Below are 14816 nucleotides of genomic sequence, written 5' to 3'. Positions count from 1 at the left end.
CCTTGCAGCCATTCACAGGTGGGCAGGGTTCCCTGAGGCAGGCCATTATATATGACTATAATAACAAAAGCAACAAAACGCAACTGTTAAAGTCAAAGGAACAGGTCCAACGTGGAGTCCGATTTAGCTCTTCCCTGTTACACACGTATCCACCCTACTGTCATACGTATCTGGGTTGCTGGATTGTTACGAACATTCTTGTACATTTATTTGATGTACATTTGCCAGTATTCCTGTTGGTTAAAACCCTCAGTGCATTTTTTGGATTTTAAAATGGAACAGCTCTGGGACAGAATGTACGATTCTGCTGTCCCTTCTTTATAAATGCAGTGTGTAAAGGTTTGGGTTTTCTTTTTTTTTTTTTTTTAAGAAAGGTATAGTGGGTTTTTAGGAACATCTGGTCTGGACTGGAGCAAGTCTGCCACAACAGAACTGTGAGAATTTTGCACCTTAATAAATACTTTCACCAGTGATGCTGAGGAAGCAGCCTAGACTCATACGGCAGTAACTGTACTTCTCTCTGCTGCCAGTAGTCCACACCCTGGCTTTCGTTAGACTCAGTTGCCACAGTGTCCAAAGATAATGCCAGTCACTGGGGCAGATCCCAGGATCTCATCATCTATTTGTGCTCAGAGAGGCACTAGCTTTGGGGGATAGCCTGGAAAGATAACCTCAATATCCGTGTGCCTGTTCAATGCATCTTTATTAAAGCCCTGAGTTGCCAAATGGAAGGAGAGGAAATTGGGCAAAATCCTAGGTGAGAAAGGGACACAGAAGATCCCATATTTCTGTTTCATGGTCAACCTCTCTGATAAGATTTTTTTTTTTTTTTTTCAAATCTTGAAGCATCGGACCTGGACTACGTAGGTTTTGTTCTTCCCCGTCAGATGAGTAAAGGAGAAAAAGGAGAGGATTAAAGATCAGGGAGAGGTCTTGTGTTCTCACTGTTAGCACGTTTAGTCATAACAGTTTGATAAGACATTAATTAGAAAATGAAGAGCTGAGTGGATTCAGGGAGAAAGAGGTCTTGCTTTCTCAGCATGATCTCAAAGCTTAGCTTAAAAACAATCATTAACAAATGTAAAGGGCAAAACCTATGCAGCTGGCTTCACAAAGCTATCTCTACATTCTGAGGCTCCCTGCAAGCAGCCAGGAAGGGAAGCCATTGACAGGGAGGGTCTGGGAAGCTTCTGACCAAAGCAAGTAGTTTATGTGCAAATTTTACCTTCTGTGTGAGGGAACAGAATACAGTTGGACAGGATGAATTGGGAGATTGGGATTGACATATATACACTAATATGTATAAAACAGATAACTAAGAAGAACCTGCTGTATAAAAATAAAATTAAATTTAAAAAAATTTAAAAAAAAGAATACATTTGGACATTCACATATTTGGAATGTCCAAACATGGCTGGGATTAGGATTTTTTTAAATAAAAATCTTTAGCACAGATCACTACCACCACCATCACCACTGTTGGGCTTGCACCCCGCAGGCCTACGAGGCCTGTGCTTGCCCAGCTTCAAGACGAAAGAAAGAGCCTGGAGTCAGCGACAGAGACATCAGTAGTTTAACAGAGCGGGGAGCTTACACGTCTGAAGCAAGGTCCTGGAGCAACACCCCACTGTGTGCAGCTGTTAGCGGGCAGGACATGGTGGCAGTCTTCACTCCCTGGGAGAAGAGGAGGTTACCGGTTATAGGGGAATTGGCGGCAGATGGGCTCATTAGTTACCAGGGAAACCAGCAGAGGGGCACACCCCTCAACGCCCCTTTGTTAAGAACAATCACCAGCTGGGACCTGGGGCAAGTACATAGGAAGGGCAGTCCTTTGCTTAGGGTGTAGGTGAAGCAGGCACTGGTAAGGCAGGAGATATACAGAGAGCAAGAGAACAGCCGTCTTGAGTGGCCTGCCCATACAAACACCACCCTAGATCTACTTGAATCTGAATCTTTAGGAATGGGAACCAGGAATTGTGTTTTTCAGAAACTTCCAGGAGATTCTGATATGCGTCTGGTGTGAGAATCACTCCTCTAGATAGAGCCTGATTGTGCATGGCTTATCTTCACCTCAAGTGATAAGGGGTTAGTTATTTAGATTGCATTGTTTTATAGGAAGAGGTGACTTTGCATAAGAAAAGAGGGGACTTTGCACAAGTAGCAACAGGGGCCTCAGCATGAGCATCAGTCATTGCCTTTGGGATGTAATGTACTCATATCAACTCATGGGGCTACTGTGGTGAAAATTCTTCTGCATGAATTTTATGATGCATTCATTTATTGATATTTATGAATATTAATAGATATTTATTGAACACGTGGTACCATGCCAGGTATTACTCTAGATATTGAGAATCCAGTGGTGAAGATAAGGTTTCTGACATTTAGATCTTATTTGTTTTTTATTCCTGCAAGTGTCTTTCTTCTCTTATTGCTATATATCTGCTGAAATATTATATAAAATCTATATTGTTAAGTCAATTACTACACTTTACATGCAGTTCCAAGCCAGTAGTCTCTGCAAAAGGACTTATTTTTCAAGCATAGTGCCTAAGAAGCAACCTATTCATTTACTCTCTTTTTCTTAATGGCTTTTGGCTGGGTTCTTGATGGCTAACGTTGCTAAATGTCTCACTCTCGTAAAAACAAAGCCATTTTTTAAAAAAAAAATCCCATAAAGAGCTTGCTGGCAGGTTACTTCCAGCCACCAAAGTATTTTCCACCTGGATTCCTTTGATTTGTTTCATGATTGATCTCTTTCAGAGAGACCTTTCTCAAATGTCAGTCTGAACTTTTCATTTTCCTTCCTAAAATCCTTGAGTTTCACCCTATACCTTTCAGCACAAAGATCAAACTCTTTAGCTTATCTCTGATTCAGTGGGGATCTAGACCCTGCCTTATCTCATGCTACTCCTCACCTTTTCCTCCTCACTGAAACAAGCTGTATAGTCCTCTGATAGCACCAGCCTAGTTCATTGCAGCACCTTGGCTCAGACAAGTCCTCTGCCCAGAATGGTTCCTCACTAACCCCTGTCAGTCTTCAAAACTCAGTTCTGCTACAAGAAAACTTCCCTGACTGCTTTCAGATTCTTCTAATTGTGCTGCTATCGTATTGCAGTGCTATAGTGCCCTGTACTGCCCTCTATTTTGGGGGCTCTCCCCTCTAGACTAAACTCCCTCAGGGCAAAGTATATGCTCAGAGTACCTGGGACGAAATAGATGCTGAATAAATGTAAGATCAGTGGGATCAGTGTTCTTTTCTATTGTGTTGATTCCTCATTGCCTGACACATGGGGAGCATTAGATAAATACTCCCTGAAAGAATAAGTGAATACAATGAACTATGTATACTTTTACTTCTTGTCTTCTGAATACTACATGTTGTGTGAGAATCTATGGCACAAGAGGTGGTGTATTTATTGATCTAAGTGCATGGGCACTAATTATTGACTAGCAGTTTTAATGATGCTGTTAACACTGCAGATTCGTAGTGGAAATACCCAGTCAGGTGATCTATCTGTGATTTTTGAACCATTACCCAGAATGATATCTAGCCATAAAGTAACTCACGTCCTCTAAGTTTGTGCTACCCAGTATGCTAGCTGTTAGCCACATGTGGAAACTAATCCATTAATTAATTAAATTTGAATAATTTCAAATTCGCTTTCTCAGTCTCATTAAACACAATTTAAGTTTTCAGTAGCCACATGTAGCTAGTGGCTGCCATATTGCAAGCATTGATATAGAATATTAGATTTAATGATATAGTAACAAGTTCATAAACTGGAAATTTACCCATTTTGCTCTTGCTTTTTTTAAGTAAAAGTTTGAGAAGAAATATGGTAGTCATAAGTAAATACGCTTCAAAACATGATGAATACTTTGACATAAATTTGCTTATTGAAACCAAAATGTATTTGCTAAATTAATGCCAAGTGAACGTTAAAGAAGAGGATACTCATTAAGAGTTCCTAAATATAAGTCGCGTGCCACTAAAAAAAAGATCTGTAACTTTGAATTTCAATGTAATTCAGTATTGTGGTAGTTTCCAATTTTTGGCAAAATAAGCATATTTATAGGATTTGTATACGTTAACACTCTTTACTTAAGCTGGCTGTATTTTGTAAAAGCTTTTTCCAATACATGTCTATAATTCTGTAGAATCATTTTCTTAAGTCAGGCTGAGGAACACTTGATATGTATAAAGCACAGAATACTAAATGGGGATTGATTAAATCATAATATTTTGGTGCATTTATGCTGAAAGCTTTAAATGATAGTATAGCATAATGTGTATCATCTTTGAAAGCATGAAGAAAGGGCTGAGCTTTACAAAACAAACAGTTAAGATACATGTACCCTAAATATAACACTATAGTGCAAATATTTTCTCAAACTTTTTTTGTTGCATTGTTAAAGTTTGCTTTAGATTAAGAGGAACACATTTTCTAAAATCTTTCCTGTATTGTACTGGATAAAATTATAGGAAATAGAAATATATAAGCCATAAAAGCTCACACGAGATAAAACCGTGATTCCATTTCTATTGGTTTGTCTAAAACAAGATTTAAGGAGCTTGAAACCTCTTGGGTCAAACAGAGTCAGCTGTTAGAAGGTTTTTCAACATAAGATTGCCTTCACCTTTGTAAAGTTGTATTAGATTTCTTCTTGTACAAAATATGGCTTTACTATATAAGGAAATACAAAGAATGTGGTAAGGAGAGAGGTGATATTTTTCTTTCCCTCTCCTGATCTTACAGGCTTTTCATCGAAATCACAGATCAGATCACTCTGGTTTAAAATGCCTCCTTCTCTGGCAGTAGACTTTTCTTGGGAGTTCTTTCTTTTTTCTCCTAAAGTGGAGGTCCTCATAGCCGAGCTAATTCCTCCCATGCTCTATTCCTCTCTCTCTCTTTTTTTTTTCAGGGCGTACAGAGCAATAAACAGAGCTGGGTCATGTTTTCATGTTGCTCTTATGGTTTCTGTGTCCCCAGTTTTACTTTTTTAGGGATAATACCAATATCTAGCACATATCAAGAGTAGGCATGGTGCAAAGTGTGCTACTAAACAGTTCTCTCAACCATGCTAGGAGGTAGTTAGCTCAGTGGACAGAAAGTGAGAAAGAGAAATGGGTCACATAGGTAGTATTGCTGGAGACAGACTTTAAACACAGGGAGAGACCATGCTCTCTGTTACAGTACTGCATTGCCTCCCTGGAAAAACACCCTCTGTTCCCTTCAGAGTCAACTAATGTCTTCACCTTGGAGGAGAGGACAAAGTTTTCCTCAGCCCTCTTAGGGTCCCTAGCTGGGTCTGAAAATTAAACTGACCAAGATTAACAGGAGAAAAACATAACCGAATTGATTTAATACACGTTTTACGTAACACAGGACTCTTCATAAGGAAATGAAGACCCAAAGAAACAGACCTGAGTAGTTTGATGAAGAGTGGACAGTCCTGTAGAAATATGATGGGTCAGAAGGGTATGAGTCAAGTGCAAACTGGGGGAAACTTAGCAAGTCCTGTTTGTTCTTCTCAGCATCTCTTTGTCTTCAGAGATAAGGATGCCCCTTTCCTCGGGGTATAGGGAGGCACCTCTCACAGGAGGGTTTTATGGGGAGAAGGAGGAAGGTCAAAGTGACCTTTCTGCTTCTGCCATTTTTTCATACTTCTTCAGCTTAAAGCATTCAGTATGCCAAGGTGACATATTTGGGGCTCACGTGTCCTAAACCCCACCAAGAGATATAAGCCATGATAACTCTAACCTACATTTTCCAAAAGGGTATAGGAACATAACTGAAAACTGTCGCTTCTACTACTGTAACTTGACTCCTCCTATTTCAGGTCACTTCTTAAATCACGAAAGAACTAATTTTCTTCCTGATTTAGAAATTGTCATCTGACGATCTGTTACCTACGATAGAAATGCTGAAATCATAAAACATTTTATTTATACATTTTATTTATAGTAAATAGATTACATGGAATAGGCATTTCTCCAAAGAAGATATACAAATAGCTAACAAGCACATCATTAGCCATCAAGGAGATGCAAATCAAAACTACAGGGAGGTTCCACTTCACACACACTCTCATGGCTATAATTAAAATAAATTAACAAGTGTTGACAAAGATGTGGAGAAACTGGAACACTCATTTGTTGCGGGTGAGGATATAAAGCAGTGCAGCCACTTTGGAAAACAGTCTGACAGTTCCTCTAAGCATTAACATAGAGTTATCATATGATGGAGCAATTCTAGGTATATACCCAAGGGAAATTAAACAAATGGGCACACAGTAACTTGCAAATAAATGTTGATAGCAGCACTGTTTTTTTGGAGATAGAAAGCAGATCACTGGTTGCCTAGGGCTGAATGGAGAGATGAGTGAGAGTAAGAAGTGAGGCTAATGAGTTCAAGGTTTCTTTTTGAGGTGATGAATGTGTTCTATATTTAGGTTGTCATAATGGTTGCACAACTCTATGAATATACTAAAAAACATTGCATCGAATGCTTTAAATGGGTAAATTTTATGGTATGTAAACTGTATATTATTAATTTTTTTAAAAGATGACAGGAAACATAAATCTCAGTATTTAAATGAGATGTTGACTAGAACTCTCCAGAAGATAATCTTTTTTATATATTTCTTGTAAATGATTTACTATAATTCCATATAATATGTTTTCATTCTAGTTTTGTATTTCATTTTCCCCTCTCTATTCTACCAAAGCCCAGGTTTAGTACTTGATTCTTGGGAGGAAGAAAAAATAAGGACAAAAGATTGATTTTATATATCTTTCACTATTGCCTAAAAATCACTTTTTCTAGACTGTGATAAACTTCGTCACTTAGTAGAAACGATGCCTGACATTCTTCACATTCAGTCCCTAGTGTGAAAGCTGTTCTGTCTCCTCACTACCTCCTTCTTAAAGCAGAATGATGTGATGGGGAAGAGTAGGGCTTGAGAGTTGCACAGACTTAGATTCACTGGTGCTTCAACCTTCTACAAGGTATGTGACTGAGGGCAAACTAGATAACTTCTCTAAGCATATTTCTTCCTACTGCCTCCAGATTTTAGTCAGCTTGGAGATGATGTTTGTCAAGTGCCTGGCATTAGGTAGCTCTCACTGTTGTGGCCTCTCCCGTTGCGGAGCACAGGCTCCGGACGCGCAGGCTCAGCGGCCGTGGCCACGGGCCCAGCCGCTCCGTGGCATGTGGGATCTTCCCGGACCGGGGCACGAACCCATGTCCCCTGCATTGGCAGGCGGACTCTCAACCACTGCGCCACCAGGGAAGCCCGATAGAAGCTTTTTATGTATTAACCATGACTCAACCTTCCAGAAGAGGGCATGGAACTTATGACTGACATCTGTGTTAGTTCTGGAGCCTTTGAAAGGCCCTTGCTACCACCTTCCTCCCTCAAAAACAAATATCTCCCCTACTCCAGTCTTGTGGCTGAAGCCTGAAATTCCACTATTACAGGCTCATGTCATCACTTCAAAATATTTGATCACTGTGTAAATAAAAATGCGTATTAGAGTAAAAATATTTTAAACAATAATATTCCAGGTCTATATCAACTTAAGTGAATTTTTCTTCCTTTTCTTATTAAAACAAAACAAAAAAAGCCTTTAGTGGTATGGCAGGTAAGACCCAAAAGACACACTGAGGGACAGGATGAGCTGGAGAGGGCACTGCTCGCTGGGGGCGGCAGCCACCATCTTTCATGTCAAGTAGGTCTGCATTTCTGGCAGGGTTTCAGTGAAAAAAAAAAAGTTAAACCTCCACTCCCCCACCCCCCAGTTCCTTCTTCTCTTTTTGAAGAGTGAATTTGGGTTGAAACACCATTTTCCAGCCCTGATAATTTGCTCAACTTCATCACAGTGATCACAGGAGATGAGTTTTCACAATCCTGCCTTGGCTGACCCCGGCTGGGTCAGTGGCCAGCTCATCTATCTTCCTTCTCTTTATGAATCATCCTAGGCAAAAAGGACAATGGACAAGAGATGCAGAAAAGCCTCTTTTCTCCCCAGGATAATCCAGCTCTAATTCCTCAGGAGGGGCAGCTTTGGGTCATTTTAAACCAAGGTCATTGTTGTTCAAGGCTCAACGAGTTTGCCTAGTTTGCACTTCCCAGCAGAGGCACTAACTAGGGAGGAATTGCTAAAACCTGTTTATCTGAAAACAATGACAACAAAATCCCCACCAACCAAAGATCCTATAAATCGTTTCACTTCCAACTCACAAAACATTCTAGTTAAGCAAATTTTGTCTTCCCTCTAGGCAAAGCAAGTGCCAGATTACTAGAATACAAGTAGTCTGAACACGTGTGAAAAGGAGAGATTCAGATTCACATGTTCCAAGGCCATCTTCACAGCTTCACAATGATGCTTTGATATCACTTCTTGAAAGGCCTTGATTTGCATTTAAATTGTTGTTTGCTAGAAATGTTTAGAGTTCAGTCAATAAACTCAATGTAAACTTTCCTTTAAGGGGAAAAAACATCATTTGTTTAATTTACAAATGTTGATTTGGTTAATTTGTACCCTTAATTATGATCAGGTTCAAAGACCAAGTTTAAAGGCCCAGATTACAGCATACAGTTTTGATGCCATTTTCAATAACTCTACTGAAAATAAATTAACAGAATAAATGCTGGGCAGTTACTTTTAACTGCTTTGGTTATATTGGTCCTTTCTTTTTGGTACATAGGAATATGTAGATGATGTTTGAAAAATATTTAGCAGCAGAATTCTATTGACAGTTTATTCTCACTGAAACATAAGCATGCTGATTTTATGGTTTCAAGATTTCTTCTGTTTGCAGTAGCCAAGATAGAAACGCAACCTAAGTGTCCTTGTATAGATGAATGGATAAAGAAGATGTGGCATATGTATACAGTGGAATATTACTCACCGATAAAAAACCAAATGAAATCTTTCCATTTGTGACAACATGGTTGGACCTAGAGGGTATTATCCTAAATGAAATAAATCAGACAGAGAAAGACAAATACTGTATGATTTCACCGACATGTGGTATCTAAAAAACAAGCACTAAACATTTCAATCAAATCTAATAGCTGTGTTTTTACACAGAGTAAAAGCAGGAGTTGTAAACTCCAAGTATTACAAGGACTGGCAAGTAATTGTGTGAATCAAACCTAGCATAAGATCCAGGGAAAAGCTGGGCTCGTGGACAAATAGGAGGATATATGCTGTACCTAAATGCATTCAAATTCAAAAGTTTTGAGAACCTTGGCTGGTCAAACAAAACATATCTGCAGGCTCAATTGGCCCACAGGCCACAGATTTGGTGTCCCTTGTCCAAAGACTTTTAAAGCTTCTACAGGACAAAACTTTGACAAAATTAATGGTGGTGGGATGGGGGGAGATATGTGATTCTAGGGATTTCAATACTGTAATTTCTCTGTTTCTTAAAATAGATGAGGATCTTTTTCTCTGATTGATGACCGATACATGTAAAATGATGAGATCATTTTGGCTAAAGGATTACCTAAAGATAGGAAATATATTCTATTAATAGGCAATGGTCGTGTTTACTCTCTTAGAGCCAGGTTTGTGTCTGGCAATTTTTTAGTCCTTCTTATTTGTATTGCTGTATTATTTAACATGTGACCAAGGGTGACATTTGGGATATAGAATATGACTTTTTGAAGATTAGGGCACCAATCTAGCCCTGTATAGGCCCTTCCATCACATTAATTCAAATATATGATTTTTAATGTGGCTCATGTTTTGAATGTTATTAAGGTGAACCTTTAAGATGGAACTGGAAAGTGTGTTATTGCAGATGTATTTTTTTCTGTGGAATGTCCGAGGATAAATACATAAGTAGATTCCTAAACAGGTACAAGTTGCTTCAAATCCACTCAGGTAGGAAAGCAATCAAAGGCTGGCGGGTACACTGAAGTGGCCTATAGGCTTTTGCAGTAGAATCACTGAAGAATATTAGTAATGTAATAAGACAGAATTTTGATTAACACAGCTAATTAAATAAACAAAATAATTTGGAGGAAACTTCTGGCTTCATTTCTTGATGCCCAGGAAATTAACCATTCTACCTTTGTGAAAGACAACAAATAAGAAACCAAGCAGATAAGATTTTTTTTAAATGACCAAGCTTTGTGACACATATAAGATGGATTTCAAATGTCTGCAGATTTTATACATATTGAATAATACAAAATAGATTACAGTTGAAAATGTTATATATTTTATCCTAACTCCTTGATAATTAGTCACCTACCTTTGGGAACTAAATCAACTCCTAGTTATAAAGAGTTATCATCAGGCAGAACATCTCGGTTCTTTTTTTTTTGGGGGGCGGTACGCGGGCCTCTCACTGTTGTGGCCTCTCCCGTTGCGGAGCACAGGCTCCGGACGCGCAGGCTCAGCGACCATGGCTCACAGGCCCAGCCGCTCCGCGGCACGTGGGATCTTTCCAGACTGGGGCATGAACCCGTGTCCCCTGCATCGGCAGGCGGACTCTCAACCACTGCGCCACCAGGGAAGCCCTCGGTTCTTTTTTTAGGTAAATAGTTTGGTATTTTTATGTACAGCATTTAATAAGCACCAGGTTTATTATTTTTGACAGTGCTACCCGAAAGTCACTTTTGATACACTACATGTCCTTTACTGGCATAAGCTTTATATTGTGGTACAAAAATATCTAGAAGAAACATGTCCGTTAACATTTCATGAGAAAGGTAATTTGTAATATGAATATCTGTGAAGCTGATATTTTCAACCATGGGGGTAAAACTTTTGTTTTAAGGTGACAGAAGCAAATGAAAATATTAAAAGATCTGGGATCTGAAATATACATATACATGTGAAATATATTAGCATATTAGATACCAATATCATGTAATAGTCACACTATCAATAATATTTAACAATAATATTAGTAATTATTAATTAGTTTGAATATATTCATTTCCTTAAAATGAATTAAGTCTTGACTCTAGAGCATTCTTGACAAAAGACTGATGAGAAGAGCAAGCTCCAAGCAGAAATCTATCTGGCGATTAGCCGGCAGTGTAAAGCACTGAGAGGCTGACATATTCTTTTGTGAGAAGACTGTGAGATGTAACTGATAATTCAGTTTATCTGCCACAGTAGGTTGTTGCACGTAATTATCCTTAGACCTCATCAGCCCTAAGAGAATGGCCTGACACACCATAGGAAATCAGGTTCTGTGTGCTTAGCTAATGTCCCATCACAGCATGGAAAAGCAAGAAGCTTTGGAAGCTGTGATTATATTAAGGTTCTTCTTTTTTTAAAAAAAAATAAAAAATGCTTTCTACCTTTAGAATTCTGAGGAGTTGAAAAGTCATACACGATCTTACTTCGATTAGCCTACCTTCACCTGAGATTCACATTGGCTTCTATCTTATCAAATGGTCCCAAATCATTAGTCTTGGGATACCACCACCATTAAAATGTATTTTGACATTAATCAGTAATGTAAGAGGGAAAGGGCTATGAGCAGGCACTGATTAAAGCTGATGGTTTATTTCCAAACAATATGCACTGCTCAAGAGGAAAAAGCCATAAAGAGGCATTTGCAAATCAGCGTTTCACCCCACTGTCTTCAACTGTTGTTATTACGAATCAATTTGCTTTCATTTTAGTCTATCCATATTTGGGAAAATGCAGGATGCCAGGATTATAACCAACAATTACGTAGTAAAACACGATTCTGATTGTAGCAGACATGCACTGCTTGTATACATCAGTACTGGAACAGTCAGACCATGCGTGAATTGGAAATGAGGAGAGAACCGATTTTATTCAGTTTATCAGAGTATAGGAGATTGCTTGTATTATCTGTTTCTAATTTATTTTCTAATGCAAACAGTTGTTATAGCTCATTTGTTCTGTGTGGAATTTAAATCCTTTGTAGGGAAATTCATGTGCTCTTAACAGGATTTTTTTTTCCCACTAAAACTCTGATAAAATATTTTGTCCTTCCTTCTCACCTGCAATTTTTGCTATGGAGAATATAGAAATGAGTAATACGACACATCATATTCAGTCTATTAAAAGTGGGAGTGGGGGGGGGGTAGAGAGTAAAAGTAAAATAGTGCATTGCAATATAACAAGTGCTGTCAGTAATGAAGATACAGTACCTGTAAGGTGTTCCTGGGATAGAGGCGTTCTCAGTGGGGAATACAAACAAAAGGAAGCCAAACAGCTGAGTATCCAAGATGTTGCTACTGATACCTACTATAGAAAAACATGATGGGCATATAAAATATATAGGTATTTCAATTGTGGGACTTTATAGATAATGAATCTTAAAAAAGGTATTTCCATTCAGTCCTGTAATTTCTTTAGATTTGCCTTTTTCATTTGAAAGAAAAAGTATTCAGGCCCCATGGAACTCTCAATAGATAACTTTTGAATAACACATCTATTAAAAATAAACATCATGGGGCTTCCCTGATGGTGCAGTGGTTGAGAGTCCGCCTGCCGATGCAGGGGACACGGTTTCGTGCCCCGGTCCGGGAAGATCCCACATGCCACGGAGCGGCTGGGCCCGTGAGCCATGGCCACTGAGCCTGCGCTTCCGGAGCCTGTGCTCCGCAACAGGAGAGGCCACAGCAGTGAGAGGCCCGCGTACCACAAAAAAAATAAAATAAAATGAACATCAGACACTAAATTCAGCCTTCATTGTACATTCTTTTTATTGAGTCTGCATTAAACAATGCAGAGATTTTACTATAACAAAGAGCATAACATTTAATAGTTTTCAGTTAGAGCCTTTCAATGAAAGCTTTGAGATAAAGCAACTACAGTTTCAAAGTAATCAAGCCAACTCTGAATTAGTATTAACCAGAACTACTATACATGTAAAGGAGAGTTATCCCCTCCAATAAGGGGAAGCATATAGAAAACATGGGGAAGTTAACAATATGAACAATAAAACAGGAGTAAAATAAGTAGCAGGAAACATCGTAGGGAGGTAAACTTTATAAAAAGAGTGAATTATCCATTTAAGATGTAAAAACCTTGCAACGGGAAAGTAATTCAATTTCTAAGCCTCCGCTCTCTCCTTGTATTAATTTTTTCCTCTGTAATTAGGTATTGGCTTTTCTTCTCCTGAGTAAGATCACCTGGTTATTTAGGTGTTTATACTTCTGTTATTACTACTTGTTCTGTCACACAAATGTTTGTCTCCACATCCTCAAGGCTTACAGACAAATTAAGTAGTAGCTCTAAAGTTACTGTGGTAAGCCCCACCTTCCTACTGATTTTTAAATATGTCTCATGGGCATGTATATTAGGATTAAACGGCTTTATTACTTGTAAAAGGAAAGTAATAACCAATTTAGCAGATTTCAGGCTACAAGGATATCTTTACCTACGTGGGCTTCAATTATTCTGGTAAAATGGTGACAGATAATCAGATTTTGAAATAAGAAAATTAAGAGGCATTTTAAATGTTGCTGAGACTTAAGATTTTTAACTCCTGATTCTGGTTGACCAGACAGATCTGTGTAATGGAAGCTAGTTACCAGAAAACTGAGAGCTTTACTGCATGAAACCTTCCATTATTTATGAAAAGTCCAATGCCATGTTTAATTCATGCAGACCAACTGGTCCCTACACAGATTTTGGGGAAGGATGTGAGAGAATTACTCAGATTTAGGGCTTGAAAACTATTGAGAAATAGGAAGGTACTGAGAGAGAGAGTCTCATCAGAGCAGATTTAAGTAACCTCATTGACCTAGAACTGTCCCAGCAAAATTGTCATGCACAAGGCCAGGCCAAAATATTGCTTGAAAGATGGGATAAATGAAATAACATCACATCAGATGCATTCCTTGATTTTTCAGGTAGCATAGCTTCAGAAAAAAAACAATTCCAATACCACAAGTTGAGAATTATCTGTTTAGCTCTTAACATTCTGAAGTAATTCCAAAATAGTACAGTACTTAACCTAATTCAGCATTCTGTTGCCCCTGAAATAGGATTCTGTGTTTTAAATGGCTTACCAAAAACTATTATCTTGTAATTTTGAGGTAAACGTCTTTATTTTCTTATACAACCAAACACGTTAAACTATCTTAGTACATTACCATTTTAACAGGTCATCTTTTAGTCTTTAGGTGCAGTTTTCACATTGTTTTGCTCAGTATTTTAAAAATGTACTTAACACCTTGTAGACCCTTTTAACAATGCTGCGTATCCTTTGTAATCTTATTTGGTATAATATAATCATGTTCAGAGTTATTTTTGTATTATTTACAGTGAATTAAAGTGAAGAGACCCACTTCCCCCCTCCCCCTACCCCACAATTAAAAATAAAAACTAAGAAGACTACAAGAAATGAGATTAGGTTCTGAGAGGAGGGAACTCATAATCATTCAAGGGTGGGGATACGAAGTCAGCTTACCGCACCCACCCATTCTCTATGCTACAGAAAACCTTTGTGGGACTACTGCCAAGTATTTTCTAAAACCTTTTAAGAAGCTCCAGTAGATTTCTGGATTTGTTCCTTTAAAATCAGGATACTCTGCCTTTGCTCAGGAGGCAGCATGGCAATCTGATCTGCAGTCAGTTGAAGAACCTGCATGATCAAAGCTGCCTTTTCTTGATCCTGTGGGGTTACCTGACTCTGCCCAGGACTAAAACTGCTAGGCTGGCCTCCACCTTGCTTGCCTGCCCCTTGCATGCTTGCTCCCTGCATGCCTGTCCCTTGTATACTCGCCCCCTGCATGCCTGCTCCCTGCATGCCTGCCCCCTGCATGCCTGCTCCTTGCATACCTGCCCCCTGCATGCCTGC

General features: G+C 38.8%; 2 protein-coding genes across 5 annotated transcripts in view; one reads left to right on the top strand and one right to left on the bottom strand.

The window, feature by feature from the left end:
• PRKG1 (protein kinase cGMP-dependent 1) overlaps positions 1-14816 on the top strand; it is a 1182918-nt gene that overhangs the window by 659044 nt on the left and 509058 nt on the right. The gene's annotated exons all lie outside the window — the stretch shown is intronic.
• Positions 12690-14816, bottom strand: part of CSTF2T (cleavage stimulation factor subunit 2 tau variant) — a 3744-nt gene continuing 1617 nt past the window's right edge. Inside the window, exon 1 of one of the 3 annotated variants that reach the window (XM_027111908.1) lies at positions 12690-14816. This exon is cut by the window's right edge and continues 1617 nt beyond it. In XM_027111908.1, the coding sequence (XP_026967709.1) occupies positions 14496-14816 (321 nt within the window). In that variant the 3' untranslated portion in view covers positions 12690-14495. The other 2 variants (XM_027111910.1, XM_027111909.1) reach the window with 2 other exon arrangements.

Source organism: Aethalodelphis obliquidens, unplaced genomic scaffold (genome assembly GCF_003676395.1).
Source record: "Aethalodelphis obliquidens isolate GAN/ISIS:26980383/991018 unplaced genomic scaffold, ASM367639v1 scaffold11, whole genome shotgun sequence".
In the NCBI taxonomy this organism is placed as follows: domain Eukaryota; kingdom Metazoa; phylum Chordata; class Mammalia; order Artiodactyla; family Delphinidae; genus Aethalodelphis; species Aethalodelphis obliquidens.
Note: the sequence above shows the minus strand (reverse complement) of the source record. Positions and strands in the feature narration are given on the sequence as shown.